At 38.7% G+C, this 21525-nt stretch overlaps 3 protein-coding genes across 3 annotated transcripts; 2 read left to right on the top strand and 1 right to left on the bottom strand.

Moving 5' to 3' along the window:
- The first annotated feature begins 2020 nt into the window (after positions 1-2020).
- Positions 2021-3489, top strand: LOC149401050 (uncharacterized). The gene is made up of 2 exons (XM_089610587.1): positions 2021-2630; positions 2726-3489. The coding sequence occupies exons 1-2, from the start codon at positions 2021-2023 to the stop codon at positions 3487-3489; spliced, it is 1374 nt and encodes a 457-aa protein (XP_089466713.1).
- Positions 3490-13845: 10356 nt separating this feature from the next.
- Positions 13846-16939, bottom strand: LOC149401049 (Mitochondrial substrate carrier family protein). The gene is made up of 4 exons (XM_089611417.1): positions 16150-16939; positions 14946-15719; positions 14766-14856; positions 13846-14678 (listed from the first exon to the last, which is right to left on the bottom strand). Exons 1-4 carry the CDS (start codon positions 16529-16531, stop codon positions 14486-14488), a joined length of 1440 nt encoding a protein of 479 aa, XP_089467543.1. The 5' UTR covers positions 16532-16939; the 3' UTR covers positions 13846-14485.
- Positions 16940-20418: 3479 nt separating this feature from the next.
- RAD52-2 (cobalt ion-binding protein) lies at positions 20419-21525 on the top strand. Its single transcript, XM_089611418.1, has 4 exons — positions 20419-20820; positions 20902-20939; positions 21010-21101; positions 21172-21525. The coding sequence occupies exons 1-4, from the start codon at positions 20540-20542 to the stop codon at positions 21313-21315; spliced, it is 555 nt and encodes a 184-aa protein (XP_089467544.1). The 5' UTR covers positions 20419-20539; the 3' UTR covers positions 21316-21525.

The following is a 21525-nucleotide window of genomic DNA, read 5'->3' as shown; positions in this document are numbered from 1 at the left end:
GTCCTTCAAAACAGCATGAGCCATCAGAATTGTACCCATTGGGTATGGGACTTCGAGTTTTAAGTCGAACGCGAATCTGTCTAACTCGAGTTTCTCGTATATAAAATCCACTAACTTCGTGTACATTATCTCTTTCGGAACTGCGAATACGTATCTGCATTGGTGAACCTCCATAGGTGTTCTTCCTTCTCCAATGTGCCGTTAACCATGATAAAAACTGCAAAAAAAACAGCCAAACTATGCGAAATTAGCTTATCCATCGTACAACATCATCCAGCATCGTACGGAATCGTACAAAAAAGTTAAATCTCATCCTACCATATCGTATACCATCGTACCAAAATATTAAAACCCATATTTTTTACTATGTTTTTCAGATCTGATCGATTTTTATCACTACATTCTATCATATACAATCAAAAGTGATTTAAAATGATTAAGTTAGTAATCTTACCCATATGATTCCTTGAAATCCACTTAAGTGGAGACGATTTGAGAGAGGGAGAGAAGATTGAAGTGTTAAAATGAATTAATTTTTTTTAGTGGAAGAGGTATAGATAATCAGGAGGGTATTTTTGTCCGATTATGGTACAAAAGTCAATTTTTCGATATTTTTTAAAGTTATGGTCTAATTTTGATATTTAATCAACTATTAAGCCATTTAATGAAATTTCTATAAATATTACTGTAGAATGAATAGTAAAGTGTGCTTGGTTGAACAGTGAAGCCATTCAATTGTTGTGTAGGAATCGTAACCAACATCCAACTTAAATAGCAATTAATTGTCAACAACAAAAACAATGATCGATATTTTATTTTTAGAATAAAAGACACATATGTCCCATAAATTACGGTGGTGATGAAAATACACTCTTTGTAATATAAAATCGACCAATTTACTCCTCAATATTAATTTTTGTAACAATTTTGATCTTTCCGTGTATTTTGACCAAGGATTTAAATACCGGGGGAACCGGACGGGAACTGGTCCGGTTCCCCCTTTTTGGAGCTCCCCGGCACCGGAACCACCAAAACCGGAAGTTTCCGGTGGTTCCGGGGGAACCGGACCGGGATCCGGGTAGGAACCCGGTTCCCACTTCGCGGTCCGGTCCAATTAAAAAAAAACAAAACCGGGTATAAATACCCGGTTTACCTAAAAAAATCATCATTTGGGACGGAAAGAAGGAGCTCAAAACCCGCCGCGACCCAGACCAGATTTGCCAGCTTCCCGACCGGATCCCGCCGTCTCGCCCAGTTCCCGACGCGCCGAAGGCCAAATCTTCCCAGATCCCGCCGGTAATCCCTTTCCCGGTCCACTTCCCGGCCAAATTTTATTTTTTTGATGATTTTGAGTTTAAAACTTGAAATTTCTTGATAATTTTTGAAGATTAAGTATAAATTGATAGTTGTTCATTGATGTAGTGTTGATTTAATTTTGTGTTGATGTTTGTAATTTTTTTGGATTTAATCCGAATTATTTGGTAATTTTGTGATTAATTAGTCATGATTAAGGTTATGATGAACTTGTTTGTTGATTTATGAAGAAATTTTGTGACTTGTTTTTAATTTTAGAGTTTTTGTTCATGATTCTAATTTTTTTTTTTATTTAATCCGAATTATTTGGTAATTTTTTGATTAGTTAGTGATAATTAAGGTTATGATGAACATGTTTATTGATTTATGAAGAAATTGTGTGACTTGTTTTTAATTTTAGAGTTTTTGTTCATGATTCTAATTTTTTTTTTATTTAATCCGAATTATTTGGTAATTTTTTGATTAGTTAGTGATAATTAAGGTTATGATGAACATGTTTATTGATTTATGAAGAAATTTTTTGACTTGTTTTTAATTTTAGAGTTTGTGTTGATGTTTGTAATTTATTTGTATTTAATCCGAATTATTTAGTAATTTTGTGATTAGTTAGTGATGATTAAGGTTATGTTAACTTGTTTATTGATTTATGAAAGAATTGTTATGACTTGTTTTTAATATGTTAATTTGTAGATTACGACTTGCAAGAATGTCGGCCCCCGACCCAGCTAGGAAGTATTGCACACCCATTCCCGGAAAAAGTAGCGGCCACCAATGCATATTTTGCGAGCACATTATGGGAGGTGGCGGCATCACGAGAGTGAAAAACCACCTAGCCCATGTAGACCCAACGAGGAGTATCAAATTCTGTGAGAAAGTCCCTCCTGAAGTGAAAACAGAGATGCAAGCTTTACTTCAAGGCAATGTCGTAAAAAAGAAGAACAAACAATCATTGGAATCTACGTTTTGCAAGACATTGACTAAAAATGTTGGCGTGGAAGAATCAAACGAAGAAGACTACGAAGCGCAATTACGAGCAGTTATGAAGAGGTCAAGACAAGAGGCGGCGCAGACGGAATGGGAGGCTCGGATGATGTCGGGGCCCGGCAGTGGTTCTACGGCAAAATCTCCACCAGCTGCTCCGTCATTATATAAGTCAGCGAGTGCGAAGCAAACAAAAATTGATGAGATCGTTGATCTGAAGAAGAGAGCGTGGCTCGGAAGACACATAACAAAATTCTTAGTTCACCAACATGTGCCGGAGAGTAAGGCCGCCTCGCATGAGTTCAAAAAAAAGATAGCGTCCGCTCAAGACCTAGGTAATCCTCAATTCGTGATAAGTAATTTTATTTTCATATTGTTGAATCGCATGTGTTCTTGAAACGTTAACATGATGTATATTGGCATATTGCAGGTCTAGGCGTTCCTATACCAACTCCGTATGAAATTCATAACAAGTACCTCGATATGGAGGTTGCAGACGCGGAGAACTACCTTGAAGAACAAAAGAAGCGATGGGTAAAATACGGCTGCACCATACTCACTGATGGTTGGACGGGGCCGACCAGACTGAGCATCATAAACATAATGGTTTATTGTGTTGGTTCAACGGTGTTCTTAAAGTCCGTTGATGCATCAAAGCATACGAAAACAGGGGAGTACATCTACGGAATATTGAGGTCAGCGCTCAAAGAAATTGGAAAACAGAATGTCGTCCAAGTTGTGACCGACAACGGTTCGAACTACAGGAGTGCCGGGTTGAAATTACAATGCAAGCACCATGTGTACTGGACACCTTGCGCCGCACATTGTCTAGATCTGATGTTTGAAGATATTGGGAAGAGAGATAGTGTTAAGCAAACTATCAAAGCTGCAAGGGATGCGACTAAGTTCATCTACAACCACGGCACTGTGTTGTCCAAGTTACGGGAGACATCCCCAGGTGAAATCATCCATCCCGGCGCAACAAGATTTGCCACGAACTATCTAGCTCTCAGAAGTCTCCGAGATAAGAGAGCTGCGTTGAGGACGATGTTCAGTAGTCAATGGTGGGATGATTCCACACTGAGTGCAACTCTTACAGGTACATCCATATCCGAGACATGTTTAAATCCCAGATTCTGGCATTCGGTGGACGAAGTGTGTGCGATATTCAAGCCGATGTACACCACTCTTTGATTAGTGGACACTGAGGTGCATCCCACGATGGGATTACTATACTACGTCTTCCACGAGATGAAAAAGAAGTTGGAAGCGATGAGTGGGAAGAAATGGGTTGTCGACATCGTGAACCACAGATGGAGTTCTCAAATGGAACATTCACTACACATTGCAGCTTTCTTCCTAAATCCAAAGTTGCTGTTTAACCCCGATATAACCATGAACAATACTCACATGGCCGCTGTCACAAAGATTTTCGACTTCTTGCATCCGGATCTTGATGGGTCAACTCTTGGGAGAGAGGTATAAAACTATAAATTGTACAAGCTATATCACATTATGAATATATGAGTCTTATTTGATTTTCTAATTACAGTTAATCGCATTTCGAGACGCTCGAGGGGACTTCTCACAAAGAAGTGTTGTTTCGGCACGAGGCACCCTTTGTGCAAGTAAGCTTGTGAGATGAATTGTATGCATTAACTATGTCATGGAATGGTAAGAAACTACATGATATGATTTATGTCACATGATTGCAGGTGAGTGGTGGGAGCTTTACGGAAATTGGACCCCGACTTTACAAAAGTTGGCCATTCGAATTTTGTCACAAACTTCTTCCGCCTCCGCTTGTGAGAGGAATCGGAGTACATTTTCCCTCGTCCACACAAAACAAAGGAACCGTCTAGCGTACAGCAGACTCGAGAAGCTTGTTTTCTGCTCGTACAACATGAAGTTGCAGCTCCGTGAAGCAACTCGGATTCACGACAACAACCTCAACCCGATGGATCCTTTGGATATCATCGAACGAGCTTTCGAACGCTCGGGGAATGACAATGAGGGAGACGACGAAATGCTCCGCTGGATTGACGAAGTTTACATGGACGACGTCAACCAGAACCCTGACCCGCAGTAGCTGAAGTGGCTCGAGAGCATGGAGTTGATCCGGAGCGAGTGCTGAACGAGGACGTTCAACCTCAACGCGGATCCGGAGACAGTTCGGATTCAGATGGCGGAGGTTCAAGCCGTAGATCAAGCGGAGCAGGTGGAGGTGCAGGTGACGGTGGATCAGGGGGAGGTGATGGAGGTTCCTATCGGTCTGGGGGATCCTTTACTGCTGGAGGCACCTCATTTGGTAATGTCGGCGGTGCTCAACTTGGATACGCACCATCGCAAGAAGATTTTGATCGTCTTCATCACCCTGCCTTTTTTTATTCAGGATATGGGCGCGGAGGTCAGGGCGGAGGTATGAATGATGCCATGTCATTTACGTCTAGCAATGATGTTGATGACTTGTCCTACAACTTCGGATCGGTATCAATTGGTCCTCAAGGCACGGACTCCTCTTATGATGACGGATCTTCCAGTTGCAACCAAGACTCCTATGCATCAACTTACGCTCTCGAAACGGTGCGACCATATCCAGGTTATCCCATCCACTCCATGTCTGTTGGTTCATCTCAGTATGAGTACGACTATCACTTGGACAGGTACTTTCGTGCATGTGCTCATTATATGACTTGGTATGATTACTGTATGACCGGTGCATACGGTCGCTTTGAGTAGTCATTTGTATTCCTCCTTTGTTGAATTTGTTGAACTGTAGTATTTGGTGGATTGTGTTGAACTGTATCATTTTGATTTGTACTATTGAACTTACTTTTTGTTGTGTTTGTAATTTGATACTGTGTTGAAAGTTGAAACATTCTACACTATTTTTAATTTTATGAATTTTACCCTACGTACTTTGTATGTTTTTTTATATATTTCTTTTCTGAATTCCCCTCAGTAAATACGGTATTTGACGGTATTCCTCTACGGTAACGGTAAGTTCAACGGTACCGGTTTCCTTTTTTTTCCGCTTCCCCCGGTATTCCTTTATGGTACGGGGGGTTACCAGTAAATTCGAAAGGTCGGAACGGTAACGGTAACGGTATTTCGATCCTTGATTTTGACTCAATCTGTCAGTTATGTTACCATGTGTTTAGCACGTGAGCATTTAATCGAATGAAACTCAAATAACCCTTCTTTATTATGGGAAAAAGAATCTCTCTTTGTAAAGAAACACACATAAACATAGTTGGTCACACAAATAGATCATTTTGTTGAAAACATTTTTATTTTTTTTTATTTTTAAAATTTGGATGAATGGACAAGATAAGATCCTAAAGAACAAAAATACAGAGAAGTAAAGTGATATTTATAGCCTTTAATTCTTCTGAACTTTTCTTATGTTGCGGCTCTCTCTGGAGCTCGGGGATGGCTTGCAACCCTCATTGTCGTCGTCTTCAAAATTTTCAAGTCTCTTTTCCCTTTTGGAATCGCCGACGAGTTGTAAGAGCCCCAACCCTTTATTAAGCTGCGAGCTTCGATTTGGCTTTTTGGGATCCTAGGATTACTCCGACGACTTTTCGGGCGATGATTTGGCCAACCAAGCCCTACAACAAAGCTGAGGACGCCGTCGTCTCTGGACTGTGGAAATTATTTTGATTGTGTATCTATGAACTGGTTGTCAATATATCTATAAGCCTGAATATCAGAGATAAGGCACCAATCACGAATTAAATTCTGCTTGGAATTCCTTTGCAGTTTGATAAGCTATAAGAAGAAATTGGAACTCTTTTTGATACGCCAAATAAATCTATCAACTTATTAATTACGGATCGAATTTGTTTAAAATATAAAAAGGAACAAAAATAAAGAAAACTCTTCAGTTTTGATGTTGTACGGTCTTTACTTGGAATTCCATATTGATGTGTTCATTCCCAGCTTCGATTTGCAGAAGAGAAGTGCGAAGAAGCAGGGGCAAGACCTAGGCAGCTGAAGAAATATGTAAAAAGAAAGAAATAAAAGAAATTCATGCCATAGATCGGAAGAGTCACTTGAAGGTGGCTGAAGATGGCGTTGATTGGAGGAGCACTGAGTGGTGGTCTGCCATTGATGAGCGCAGAGAGGAGGGCGAGTGAGACAAGAAGAAAGATGAACAAGAAGTATCAGTTGTTTTAATTTTTTAAAGTTACCCAAAATGCTCATTTTGTTGTGTTACGTGAGTATCAGTGGCTTATTTAACTGACGGCTTTTAAAAAAAATTGACAGAAGGACTACATTGAGAAAAAATCAAAGACTAAGTAGAAAATATCGAGTTTTTAAAGTATAAGGTATATATTTTCGTCACCACCATAATTTAGGAGCAATGTCTTTTATTCTTTTATCATAAATTAAATTATTTATGCAGGAGAATCAAATGTAACAAATATATCTTCTTCAATGTAACTGTACAAACAAGGTGAATACAAATTTTTTGATATAATATTTATTTTTTGGATAAATAAATACAGTCAACACTTGCTTAGAATAAAATATAGCTTACTCAAATAATAAATATATTTTGTTTTTTTTCATTTGCAAATTTGTCAACCAAAGTGAAAAAGGTTGAAGTCCTGCCACCATCAAAATGAGCCGGAGGTTCCTTTTGTCAGTTTTATATGCTGTTGCCAACGATCAATATGGAACTTGACAATAGATTGCGTTATATGTTAATTTTCAATATATATTTGTAAGTCAGTATTCTGAATGTATAAACAATTAATTATTTGAAATATATATAATATATTTTTGGTAAGATGTTTTCAAAAAAGAAACATGTTTTCTTTCTCTCCCCTCTCTCTTTCTCTTTGATAAGATGCTCTCTCTCTCTCTCTCTTAATATTTGGTATTACCCTAAGCGTCAAGGTAAGCTGTCGAGTCAATCTGTAATCCGTAGTTCAAATTTTAAAAGTCAAATGCTATTGAAATGATGTCGTGGTCTTCCCGAACCGTTAGAACCTTGATATGTACATTTCGTACGCGTTAAACTCATATTTTCCAGTTAGAATTTCACGGTTCTCGAGTGATTTTTATTGTGTTTGATGTGTTTGTGAATTATTTTCAAGTTTGAGGGAGTTTTTTAGTGTTAAAGATATTATTGGGTCGTGGTGCAACGTTTCGGAGCAATTCAAGACGATTAGACATGTTTGGACAACTTAGAGCGTAATAAGAAACACGATGTTCTCATCTGCACGAATATGATACTTTGAATTGAAGATTTTGGATGATCCAGTTCCGGAATTGGATAGAGCTTTTTCTTAGCTTTCCAACGCATGTTTATTTGCGAAAATTGGATATCGGAGCAAAAAATTACGGCCGATTCAAAATCAATGCGCAGCTATCCAGTTTCACCGCGGCCAAAAAAATGTTATTTTCGTTAATTACCTTATTTTAAGCGTTTTGGAACTATTGGATCCAATCCAAAGGCCCATAATGCTCCCAAAATAACCTAAAATACCCTCTATATATATATATATATATATATATATATATATATATATATATATATATATATATATATATATATATATATATATATATATATATATATATATATATTAGAACTCTCATAATCAGAAGCTAAGTTTTATTTTATGTTTACATTACTTGTTTGGCTCATTGGGAGAGAAGGAAAGCCGCAGAAGGAGCCGTTCATCCCCACCATCACCTCCACCACCAAAATCAGCATTTTTCCATCTTCTTCTTTGTAATTCTTGATCTTTCGTTTATTATGAGTTGTTTAATTTCGCTTTCATGGTTTATTTTTATTTATTTTACTTTTATGTTACTCTCGTCGCCATGAATTGATTCCCGATAGAGTGATGGTGTAGCGAGTCTTGATTATGATTATGGATTCTTTTTAGTTAATTGAGGTACTTATTTTCACTCCATCTTGCGTTGTTTAATTTAATTTTGATCGTAATGCTTGAATGTGATTAGCTACATCATTCATGATATTAGAATTGACTTAACGCTTGAGAAAGATTAGGTTCATTGTGCTCTTGAATTAAATTACCGTAATACATTTCTAGGCCAGAGATATCTAGGCTATTGCAGAGTCGTGTGTACGTTCTTATGCTTAATGCTAGCCGTGCTTTTAAGAGTTGAGATCGAGAGATGATATTCCGGAATATGCTTAGGTTGTTAGATGCTCGAGAGAGATTTAACAATATTATATACGCATATTTAAACTTTCACATTGCTGTATAGCCAACATTCTATAAATAATAGATAAATGACCACATCCACATATTTACACGCTTAAATTGACATAAATACCCCACCCTTTTATTTCAATAACAGGTAAACCAGGAATGTTGTTAGTGATTAATGCACCTCAAATAACCAATTAAATGCAGAAAAAGAATAATTACGCTAACAAGAGATAATTATTAACATGGTTATTAAACAAGATCTAGATTACTTAATTAATTAATCTTAAGAAACTTCATCAAGCAACCATATCATATAAAAGACGAGTTTAAGAAAACTTACAGTTTTTGGCTCACGAACCGAAAGTTTTCACAATCCGTCTTCATCTTGAACGTACAAGCCTCCACACGATCAGATCTTGAACTCCTCATTCAAGGACTCGATGTGATGACACCAAAGTCTTCCGAAACGTAATATTCGAAGAAGATAAGACAAAAGAGTGGGCTTCGTTATATCTCACTAGATCTGAAAACGGGGTGTTTCCGATCTTTCTCTCTTATTTTTAAGAATGAAATTGAAGCAATTCCGATGGGAAGGAGTAGATGAATTAGGTCGGCAATTCCAAAATATTCTAAAAGATATTCTTTCCTTTTATTGTGTTCACATTAGTGGATTAAATCTCAGCCATTGGATCTCAACAAGTAAATTCTGTTTTTTCTCTCATCCGTCAAATCAATATCTAGGATTTTATTTATACAAGAGTATAAAATATTTGTTGTTGAGAAAATTTTGGAAAATATATTCTCTCAAATATTCTCCTTATATTTAGCCTAAATATTAAGAGAGAATATAAGACAATCATATCTCATATTTATTCTCCTATATTTTAGGAACAGAAAAAATATTGGTTACTAACCATTAGAAAAAATTGCCTACTACAGTGTAGGGAGGCCCAAATTTTTTCTTTTTCAAGGCCCAATAGATTTAAACTCATTTAACACATATTTACCTGTCCAATAATAAATATAAAGTTTATTCACTTGATCTAGCAACAAATAAACAGCATTACCATAAATATTTATTTAATTCCCAAAATACCCTTTTTGGAACTAATGTTGTCAATCACTATTACAGCAAGTGCGATTATAATAATAATACATACTATTATATTAACGTTCTTATCCATCTTTATCAAAGCCGAATCGGGGACGATGGACCTAGTAGTAGAAGCTTAACAATCTCGATAAAAGATAAAATATTCTTTTTTCTTTTTCTAATCGAATTGTCTAGTCTCTTACATTACTCCACCGTGTAATCCAGGACTGAACCCAACTTTGATACTAGAATTATATTTACTCATCCTAACGAGTGTCCACTGATTTAGTCAGTACGTGATCATGACCCTCCAGGTTCTGACCGTATCGAGATAGGTCAATTTGTTCTGTTATACCTTTCTTGTTACTTATAAGCCCTAAGCATCGTTGCTTCCCTAGCGAAAGATTCAACCGAACGTAAGCAAACTTCAGAAGTGTGCACAATCAATCGGTTCTGGAATCAACCCTTAGGTGAGAGAACATTAACCTTAGTAAACTTCAGAAGTGTGCACAATCAATTAGTTCTGGAATCAACCCTTAGGTGAGAGAACATTAACCTTCTTTCAAGAAGGCTGGATTCCGTATCTGTAAAATACTTTATTCTACAATCATATCCCGACTTTCCAAGACACCTATTTGATCAGCGTCTAACTAGCCTTTAACATGGTGAGTCAAAGAAGCCGGTAACATGATCTAGAAGTCCATGATTACTTCAGGATATTAGATCAAGCGTCACTGTGACCATCATAAATGGCATCGGCTAGTGCATCGTAACGGTCCTTAAACGACGCATCTATCCAAACCAAAGTCTGTCCAAGTCGTACACATTCTGCAAGTGTATAATGCTCTCCCTGAGTGATCAACCCTCACTCATGTTCCACATATATGACTTTAGATAAGGCTTTTCAGGCGCATATCAGTCATCGACCAAGTTTTAGTTCACCGCCCGATCTCGGATGCCCAACATGCGATTCAGTTTGATACGGAGACTGGATGATAGTTGTTATTGATTCTGAATGTTATCAGACATCAACCCACTAATCATATTATGCTAATAAAGTAACTTCTTATCTTATTTAGTAATCATCATCTTCTAGTGGGCAATATTCCTAACAAATGTCACGTCATGTTTGTGGTCATTTACCAGGTATTTACGAAATAGTGGCTCTATAGCAATCCCAAACGTTTAAGTTTGCTAGTTGCCTAATTTTTTTATTTATTTAATAATCATGATGGTGAATGGGATGCTCAACGAGGATCAACGAGGAGTAAGGGTTCAGATAGCAAGAACTTCGGCACTAGAATCTCCCGCGAGATCATGGTTTCACGATTGATGCGGATCTTGATTAGAATCCAATATATATCACCCCAAAACATAAATGCATAAACCGGAAAATACGCAAAGACAATCAATTACCTAAGTCCAAATTCCTATTTTCCACGAACATAACAAAACAAAACACACTACCTCTCGTTTCGCTCATCTATATTGCCACAATTCCTTGGTAAGAGAGTTTCACAAAAAAAAAACCGGTGAAACTGTAAACCGCACCGGACCACTAGTTTTTAGACCAACGGTCCGGTTTTAAACGGTTTAAAATTTCACCGGTCCGGTTTGTACTTTTGAACGATCCTGTCCGCTCTAAAATATTTAAACTACGGTCTAAACCGGACCAGACCGGTTAGTATTTTTAAAAAAATGTCTAAAACAATCCAGTTGGACCGAGCGGGTTACTGTTTAAGAAAAATATAAAAAATAGGTCAAAATAAAGTGATCCGGTTTAATACGGTCTAAAATTGTCCAAAACCGTCCGATCTAAAATGGTCCAAACTGTTTGAAACAGTCTAAACCAGACCGGGCCGTTTTAACCGGTTTGGTTATGTCCGGTTTTTCCTCTTATTTGGTTCGGTCCGGTTTAATTTTTTAAAATCGTTTAGATCGGTCCGGTTTTAGACCGAACCGGACAGTGCACACCCCGGCATGTTATTCTTATTCCGACCATAGACATTGAGGATATTATAATAATAATAATAATAATAAATAGATGGTTATGGGATTAGTATTATTTTTTAAAACAAAATATCCTTTGTAATAATCAGAAGCCAAATAAACAGATGGTTAAGGGATTAGTATATAAACTACTTAGAAGTTAAACTAGCCTATGAATAACAGAAGAGTTGGTAGAGACTGAGATCATGGAAATTGTACAACATACTACCGTGAGACCGAGGAAGAAATTCTCAGCGGAAGAGCACCGACCTCTCTCGAAGGTCCAATATTCATATTTTTAATCCTTTCATCTATATTTTTCATTCATACAAAATATTTCAGTGCGTATCAGAGAGCTCATCTATGAAAACAAACTCAACTCCAAGTCTATTTGTCCATTACCCACTTATGCTAGTATATTATTATAGTAAATCTTTCTTTATTTGATTGTCGTACAGTGTTTCCACAATTTGGTTAAAGCTGATAAATGGGGTTCTTTTTGGACAAGTGGGATTTAGATATATTCTCACAAGCGTTTCTATCCAAGAGAAGAAGCAAGTGGACTGATGCCCTGTTAAAAGCAAATCTAGGCCCATAATTCTTTTCCTAGACTCTACTTTTCATTCTCTTCTCTCTTTTTTCGTTTCAATCATCCTCCTTTCAGACAAGAGCCATCCCACATGTAATCACACAATTTACTTGTTAAAAGTTCCCTTATGCTTTTCTTACACGTGGTATGACTAAGCAAAACCTTCTCCTAGCTACTAAAGGAGTAGCTAAAGACCTTATTAATACTTCTACTAACTAAAAGCAAAGCAGAGGAATGATATTTAATATTCTTAGTGCGAAGATTAGTACTTACCCAATAAGGAGAATAATGCTTGGAGTGGGACCATATCTTCTTTGTTAAATGAGATCTTTTTTTTTCTGCTTATCTGTTAGCATTCTTATTTACAAATCTGAACCAAAAGAATGTGATTGCCACTAAGAAAGGTCCATAAATACCTGGTAATTGATTGAAGAGACCTCTATAGTGCAGCGCTGTTTCTTTCCACATCTCACTCCTCGCCTATCCATCCAAGAACGATGAGCACAAAAAAGAAGAAAAAGAAGAAGAAGAAAATGATGATGATGATGAAGTAGTGTAGTGCCCGAACCCTCAACCCGTTCCTCTAGCCGGGGAGCGGGGAAGAGACGGAACGAAAGGCAAGTCATGGAGAGGCTTAGGGAAGGCAAAGCCTTTCTTCCAGTTTGTTGTTTCACAAAACACCTCGTTTTGTTTTTCTTTGTTCTTGTATGTAAAACTAGTTTTGTAAGTAAGCGGAGTCAGTCATAACACCAAAGTTGGTTCCCTACTCTCGTATGTATGTTATGCTGCAAACCATTTGCAGCAAATAACACAAACTTCCCGAGTGATGTAATTGTTCTACTTTGTTTCTGACAGAACAATGTGCTGTGCCACTACTCGGTTATACCTGTGCCGTGAGTTCGAGATCTTGACGAAATAAACAGAAATGAGGAACTATATTTGAACATTTTTGCTTTCTTTTACTGTCTATGAGCAGAGATGTGTGTGTCTCTGGTAGCTTGCAAAATTACGCGATGGGTGAACAGATCCGCTAGTTGTTTCTAATCTCATTACAATGATAGAAACCTAATACTATTGGGATTCCTGACTTACCTGCATGTGTTTCTGATTATTGCGGTCAGTGTTCAAGTAATGTTTCCCTTAAATTCAGAAACCAGTTAATTCAAGAATTCACATAGAGATGAACTCGTTATTTTAATCACGAAAAACAAAAACTCCTCAACTGAAAGCATTAAACAGATAAAAGTAGAGTAAAAGCAAGGAATTTAAACTCACAGTTAAGCTGCATAACTCCAAACTGCAATCACCTTGGCAAGCATGATGTTTGGCGTTAAATTCCTGCATTCCTTCCAAAATTGGTGTTATTCTCTCACATGAACATGGGTTTAAGCACACATGCACAACACCAGAGAGATACCAAGGTTGACTAGAACAAAGTTAGCCTTTTAATCAGGTATATAACGTAAGCAAATGTGTATAAGGAGATCAAACAATTAAAAGCTCAAAATTGTTTATATATATATATATATATATATATATATATATATATATATAAATACAGTCATCAGATGCTCTAGGATAAGATGTTTAAGTCATGGCAAGGTTGGGTTAACATATCTTTACCCTGGAACTGGAGCTTGAAATTATCACTACAATTCTAATAAGCAGATCAAGACAGAGACATCTCACGAGAATGCAGACCGAATTGACAAGTCAGTTAAGGAACAAACCTGTGTAGCCAAATAGAACTAATAGTACACATGAACAATTTCTTCGCACGACATAATAATATATGCATACAATGAATGAAAAAAGGAAATAGTTAGCTCCTCTGCTGGCAGATCTTGACGTTCGTGCTGCTCCAAAAAAATTTACAGACAAATATCCAGATGACAACCGAGCAAATATTCATAGATACATGTCTGAACATACATATAGTCATGAAAGGAATTCGCGTGAATCCCAAATAAAATAAATATAAATAAATGCTATTGCCTCTTTTGTCCTCTCTTTTCTTTCAGAATCTCCAAAATGTGCCAAAAATGTTGTCTCTCAACATTTTAAAGTCGGATGAGCATAGCGAAAAAATGCTGACTACAAAAATCACCCACCCCAAGAGTACCCTTGGGGAGAAACAGCTATTTTCTAGCATAGAGCTGCATTTATCATAACACCTAAAAGACTATAAATCTTATTCACCGGATGCCATCTTATTTTTTTTTTATTTTTTTTTTCATCGTCGTCATCAACAGCAGCGTCAATGTATTCATTCTCAGCTGCAAGATCATCTTTGTCACAACCAAAAACAGAGAAAGGGCTCTCTTGCTAATCAAGTTCTAGACTCTTTTTCATGGCTTCATAGACCATATACGTAATACTTGCCGCCGGCACAACTTTTAGAAGATTCGGGAACAGCCCTTTGTAAAACCCTAAATAACCTTCGTGCTTAAAGGTTCTCCAAAACACATCTCCCATGCCTTTATACGCATCGGAGGAGTGAGACTGTTGAGCTTGCATTCTGTGATAAAAAGAAGAATTAAACATTCTCAAATTAACAGACAACGAATCAATGTGTAGTATCGGTCCGAAGACCAATTAATAGTACCTGGTTCTAACAACCTGCAACGGATAAACACAGGTAGCCCCGAGAGCTCCGGATATTGTTCCACACCCCAACTGGATTAGAGGGCCGGGTTCTGAAGAAGCAAACAGTAATATATACAAGTAAGCAAAAAAAGAAAAAGAAGTCACTGTTGGCAATCGCAATAGCAAGCAATAGTAATACCAGTCTTGTCGTGAAGAATGTAGGTCTTGGACATCTCCTTCAGGGTCTCGTAGGCAGCGAGGTCGATGCCGGCGTAGGGAATGATCCCGAGGAGCGAGGGGAAAAGGCCTTTGTAGAACGCTCGAGCTCCCTCGTGAACCCATATGTCCCTGGTGAGGGAGGCGAGCTTGGGGACTCTTCCGGCGTCGCAGATGTGGGTCTGGAGGCGGGTCTTGACGAGGTCGAGCGGGTAGATGGAGGCCTGGGCGACGGCCCCGGCGATGCCCCCGGCGAGGAGGCGCTCGGTGGGGCCCACTTCGTCGCCGCCGCCGATGCAGTTCTTGAGGAGCTCGTAGGTGTAGAACTTGATGGCGCTCTCGGGGGCGACCTTGACGACGTTGATGCCGTTGCCGCGGAAGAAGCCGAGGAAGCCGCCGTCGGCCCAGATCTTGGCGAGGGCCGGGAGGGCTTTGGCGGAGGTGGTCTGGACTTGGAGGACGACCTTGAGGCGGTCGAGCGGGGCGGTGGCGGTGCGCGAGGCGGCTCCGGCGATGCCTCCGGCGATGAAGAACTTGCTGCGGTCGACGTGCTTGGCGATGCCCTGAGGGATCACGGCGTGCTCGCCGATGTCCACGTGGCACACGCGCTCCCAGTGGTGGTAGATGTTCTCGATCGTCACCTCGTGCGGGTAGAACAGCAGGAAGTCCCGCCACTCCTCGAACGTGATGATCCCGTTGTTGTCCTTGTCCACGTGCTCCACGAACCTCGCCAGCTCCTCGTCCTCGATTTGGATGCCTACATGTTTGTTTGAGGACGCCCAATCAGTATCGAAACATTCGGAACATGGAAATTTCAAGGAAAGGTTAAGGAGAATGGAGAAACTGAGAAGAGAGAGACACATATGGCCTCAGCATTCGCTTGGATCTTCGATTGGATGAAAAATGATCAGTTGACAGCCCGAATTCTACTATGAAAAATGAAATTTGCAGGAGGAAAAATCAAATTTTTTTATTCTGTTTGGAAATGGATGAATTTTTTTAGGGAAGAGAGACAGACACGACCTCCCCGATGTGCGAATTGCTTGGAGAACCTTGAAATTCCATTTTCAATCATACGTTTCCCTCAATTTGAACAACACAGACAGAATACAATCGATTCTGACTTTTCTTTCCTCACCGGAATTTCCCGTTTCAAACCTAGCAGAGAGAGAGAGAGAGAGACTGACCGGCGTTGACGAGGGCGTCCCAGAGCTCCTCGGGGAGAATGCAGCCGCTGTGTTCGACGTCGATCTGCTGGAAGATGGCGTAGAGCTCGAGCTCCTTGGAGTCCATGTAGCGGCGGAACTCGAGGTAGTCGACCTGGCCGTCGCGGTTGGCATCGCAGACCTTGAACAGATCGTTGGCGTACATGTACTCCGCCGGAATTTCCAGCGCCGACAAGCCCGCCTCGATCTGCTGCCGGTCCAGAAACCCCGCCCCCGCCGCGTCGAACTTCGCGAACAGTCCCCTCAGCCGCGCCTCCCTGTCTTGCTCCTTCTCCTCGCCCAGCGCCTTCATCACGTGCTCTATCGTCGCCTTCGACGCCGACGCCGACGACGAGGGCTCCATCGCGATTCGCTCACCTTACCAACACGCCAACGACACGATCATCGCGCTCCGCGATTGATTGATTGATTGATTCCGTTTGGGGATTTGACTCCTTCTTCCTCTAATCCAACTGTTGGATTCACAATTCTTCTCGGAGTTACTATTGTGTGTTTGGGCGTGGGCTGGGCCTACGCTGTTCCTTCCGAATCGCAATTCCCAAAACGATCAATCTTCAAATCTTTTTTCCTTGTGGAGTGGAGTTGCTTGTGGCTTCTCTCTCTTTCCTCTCATTTCATTTCACCACTTATTTATTTTTATTTATTAATTTTTTTTATATCTCCTCTTTATTGCTCTTATTGTTCACATGCATATTTCATTTTACACATTTCTTCTGTCTCTCTAATTACTTTGGTCACCTCTCTCACACGTATGGAATGATTTGTGGTTTACCAGTTAAGCATTGTAATTGATCAGTGAGGAGGAGAGTTTAGTTTAAGTAAGTTTAGTTTAAGTAAGTTATAGCGCTCTCGATCATAAATTAGTTACACGTGTTGTTATTCCTTTCTCCATCGAATATTTCAAGCATTTAACTAACTCAAATGGGTGTGATTACGTATATAGCCTTATGAGTAGAATATGCCATCGAATTATTCAAACGTAGATTTTTTTTTATATGTAAATTATTATTATTATTGCATGCTGTGCTTTTGTTATGTAGCAGCTGTCACAGTGTTGGAGGAGGAAAGAAATGTCAAAAGAAAAGGGGTTTGGTTGGTGGCAAAGTGGAATGCGTGCCTATAATGAGAACACGACAATTCAATAATATCATGCCAACAAAATTAAACGGGGTAACACAACAACTCAATAAAATCATTCTGCAGAATCAAAATGAAAAAATTAAAATTAAAATTAAAATTAAAATTAAAATAAATATATGTAACTCTAGAACAAACAACAAATAAGAACATCCAAGAAAATAAAAATAAATAAGCTATGTGAAAAATACGAAGACAAAAAAAATAAAAATAAAAAATATGTTTCAAAACTAATTCTATGGTGAACCTATAAAATAGATCACTTAGTTTGATAAACAGGAGGAACCTCTAATAAAGGCGCTCTAACACTTGATTTACTTTTCATCATCTTATTGAAGGATATGAAATTAAAAACAACAAATAAAATTAAAATAAATATATGTAACTCTAGAACAAACAACAAATAAAAACATCCAAGAAAATAAAAATAAATAAGCTATGTGAAAAATACGAAGACAAAAAAATAAAAATAAAACATGTTTCAAAACTAATTCTATGGTGAACCTATAAAATAGATCACTTACTTTGATAAACAGGAGGAACCTCTAATAAATGCGCTCTAACACTTGATTTACTTTTCATCATCTTATTGAAGGATATGAAATTTTATATATTTCATTGTAAAAATTTTGAGAATAGATTGAGAAATATTTTTTTACTTGTTGTATTCGTAAGAGAGGGGAGAGCATTTATTATACAAGAGGAAATAGAATAAACAATGATATGTTTACATAAGAAACATTAAAGACAATCTAGAAAATATACAACTACATGAAAAATAGATATGTGCAACTTTCAAGGAGACGTTGCAACTTCCAAGGTGACATTGGAAATTATGAGCTTCTTATTTTAAACACTCCCCATCAAATTTGATTCTAAATGCTGAGAAGATCAAGCTTGCAACATAACTTGGAGAAGCTAACCCAATGGAAAGATTTGGTGAGAATGTCAACCACTTGATGCTGGGTTGGAATGTACTTCATTTCGATAATCTTTTCATTTAAATTCTCACTGATGGAGTAACGATCGATCTCGATGTACTTAGTTTGGTTATGGTGAACTGGATTCTTTGCAATACTTAGAGCAACTTGGTTGTCACATAGGAGCGTGGTTGGACCTTCGAGCTTGATCTTGAGATCGTCCATTAACTTATTTAACCATAGGCCTTCGCATTCTCCATTAGCCAACGATCTGAGCTCGGCTTCTGCACTGCTAAGGTAATCACAATTTTTTTCTTGTTCCGCCAGGCCCAAAGCTAAAGCTTTGGAATTTGGGCGTGGGTTCTTTTCTATTATATTAGCATTTTATATTTTAGAAAAAAAAAGTTAATCGTATTAACAATCGAAAGAATGGACGAGATTATCCCAAACATAGGTACAAATACCAAATGTAGATTTTCGATATGAAACTGACCTCGCCCAATCCGGATCTGTGAAGACTTCAACTCTTCGACTGTTCCGTTTTTTTGAACCATAGACCTGTTCCTGGGGTAGATTTGAGGTATTGAAGAATTTGTATGACGGATTCCATGTGGGCTTCGAGGGGTTATCATGAATCTGCTGACCATGGTCACTGAGAATCCGATGTCAGGTCGAGTATAAGTGAGATGGGTGAGTTTTCCCATGAGCTGCTAGAATCGCTTTTTGTTGTGGCAGCTTTAATGGTCTAAGCTGCGAGCTTGATGTTCGGATCAATGAGAGTATCGACTGGTTTCTTTAAGGAGGTCAAGAGTGTATTTACGCTGAGATACAGAGATACCTTTCTTAAACTGAGCTACCTCAATACCGAGAAAATATCGCAAGCTTTCAAGATCATTGACTTTGAATTGAAACGACAAGGTCTTCTTCGACCATACTATTTCTTTGAGATCGTCTCCAGTTATGACTATGTCGTCAACATATACACTCAGGATGGAGTGTTTACCTTGTGTATAGATTTTTTAGAACAACGTATGATCTGCTTGACTTTGCGAGTAGTTGCATTGTTTGAAAACGTGAGTAAAATTTCCGAACCAAGTGCGAGGAGACTGCTTTGGTCCGTATAAGGACTTCTTTAGTTTACAGACTTTCTTGACAGCTTGATCGTTTTGAAGCCCGGTGGAATTTGCATGTAGACTTCTTCTTCTAGTTCTCCCTTCAGGAAGATATTCTTCACATCGAGCTGAAACAAGAGCCAATCTAATTTGGCAGCCAGTGAGAAAAGAACTCTGACGATGCTGAATTTTGCTACCGGTGTGAATGTCTCTTGATAATCAATGACATATCCTCGAGTGTACCCTAAATTTTAAGGCTAAAAAATTCCGACCTATATCGTCTAAGTATTGAGCCCATCCTAAATTTTGTTGGCCTCGTTCACATTGTGTGACAATGATTTAATAAGGTTAACTATCCTCATCAATCATGATTCGAAGAGTATAATTAGATATGTTTATAGGTATGATACGCCGCATCTACGTGTTTTGGATGTCGTTTCAATGTTAGATATGTTTGAGTTATGGAGTTTATTTAATCAGGAAGAGTATAATTATGTTACGACAATTATGCCGCATTGGGGGTTGGACTTATATATGTTGGCCTTAATTTTTTTTATGAAAAATTAATTATAAAGATATTTAGTCGAGGGGATTAGGCTTATATATGTCAGCCTTAATTTATTATGAGCGCCGATGTTTTTTTTTAAAGAGGAAGAGAGATTGTAAACATAACTTTTGATTTTCGATTTAAGATAACATGATAACTCTCACATTGACTATAAATTTGTATGCTTATTATTTTTATTTGGGTTGAATTTAGAGCTTGAATCTTAACCATATATCTCGAGTTGATACTCGTTAAATCCCATCCATAAATGCATTAGTTTAACCCATGTTTGAAGTTTGGACACGCAAAACGGACTAGCTTAATGTGTTCGGGTCACCCAAAAAAAGACTGGTGCATTTGAAAATGTATAATTAGAATACTAGGCCATAAATATGGGAAAGAAATGATGAGCAGCAGCCTATTGAAAATAGAAGAGAGTTGACCATAGTCTATAGTAAAAACACGAGGGCAAAAGAGTCCATTCACGCCGGCAGAAGCAGGAGAAGAGAAATAATAAAAAAGTAGATGCCAAACCTACCACGCTATTCTCTCTTTGTTGGTGGAAGCGGAAGAGGAAGAGGAAGCTTAGCGTTTACTTTTGTTGAGAAATCATCTGAGATCTGATCGGATATCCAATGGCGGCTCTGCAAGTATTTCAATGGCAACTACCACACCGTCAACACCGTGGCATAGTTATTGGCGGAAGCAAGAAGGTGCACGTTCGGCGATCGGTGCGCGCGGTGAGCCGGAGCGACGCGAAGAAAGGCGGCGGTGTGTCGAGCTCAAACTACGTGGTGCCTCTCGACAAGTCGTCGTACATCACGCGGCCATTGGCGGAGATCTTGAGGGACCTCAACAAGAAAATTCCTGAAAACATCGTCAAACACTCCCCTGCTTCTCCTCCCTTTTTCCCATGGTACCGTACCACTAACAGTACTAGTCTCTCATCTGATGATTCTGATCTGATCTCGCGATGATCTTGTGTGCGATCTTGCAGGTACCAGGCCAATCGAATGTTGAGCTTCTACGCTCCCGGTACGTATCATCATTCGCTAACATCCTCAATTGAAATTGATGTTGAAATTGGGTTTCGAATTGGTTGCAGGATGGTGCGGTGAGGTACGCGATGTGATATTCTCGGACAGCGGTACTGTCACGGTGGTTTATCGTGTTACAATAACCGGCTCCGACGGAGAGGTATTGCTTTCTTTTTGCTTTGATTTTGACCTGATTGGATTGGATTGGATGATTGATTTTGAACACACAGGCATACCGTGAGTCGTCGGGAACGGTATCGACGACGGCGACGAGTGAGGACGCAGTTGCTGCGGCGGAGGAAGTTGCGTTTTGCAGAGCATGTGCTCGATTTGGACTTGGTCTTTATATGTACCACCATGATCATGAAGAGTAGACTTCATTTTTTCCTCTTCAGTTTTTACTTGATTACAAAGCACTGCTATCTCACACTTTTTAATGCATTAAATTGAGTGATTTTGCACTTTGTTAAGAGAGTTGTGATTCAGTGAAAGAAGAGCGTGATTTTATCCAGCACTGCATTTTAATTTGTATATCTACACTGTCTGAATGTATTTACTATATAATAGAAGCGTGGTCAAATTAA

The sequence above is a fragment of the Urtica dioica genome, chromosome 4 (genome assembly GCF_054948205.1).
Source record: "Urtica dioica subsp. dioica isolate 48M chromosome 4, U.dioica_male_clone48M_v1_H2, whole genome shotgun sequence".
NCBI lineage: Eukaryota > Viridiplantae > Streptophyta > Magnoliopsida > Rosales > Urticaceae > Urtica > Urtica dioica.
The sequence above is the reverse complement of the archived record's forward strand: the minus strand, read 5'-3'. Positions and strand labels throughout refer to the sequence as shown.

Coding starts and splice junctions, on each gene's coding strand:
- LOC149401050 (XM_089610587.1), top strand. CDS start 2,021: ATGTCGGCCCCCGACCCAGCTAGGAAGTATTGCACACCCATTCCCGGA. Junction 2,631..2,725: donor AGCGTCCGCTCAAGACCTAG/GTAATCCTCAAT, acceptor GGCATATTGCAG/GTCTAGGCGTTCCTATACCA.
- LOC149401049 (XM_089611417.1), bottom strand. CDS start 16,531: ATGGAGCCCTCGTCGTCGGCGTCGGCGTCGAAGGCGACGATAGAGCAC. Junction 15,720..16,149: donor GGACGCCCTCGTCAACGCCG/GTCAGTCTCTCT, acceptor ACAAACATGTAG/GCATCCAAATCGAGGACGAG. Junction 14,857..14,945: donor CATTCTTCACGACAAGACTG/GTATTACTATTG, acceptor TTGCTTCTTCAG/AACCCGGCCCTCTAATCCAG.
- RAD52-2 (XM_089611418.1), top strand. CDS start 20,540: ATGGCGGCTCTGCAAGTATTTCAATGGCAACTACCACACCGTCAACAC. Junction 20,821..20,901: donor TCTCCTCCCTTTTTCCCATG/GTACCGTACCAC, acceptor GCGATCTTGCAG/GTACCAGGCCAATCGAATGT. Junction 20,940..21,009: donor GTTGAGCTTCTACGCTCCCG/GTACGTATCATC, acceptor AATTGGTTGCAG/GATGGTGCGGTGAGGTACGC.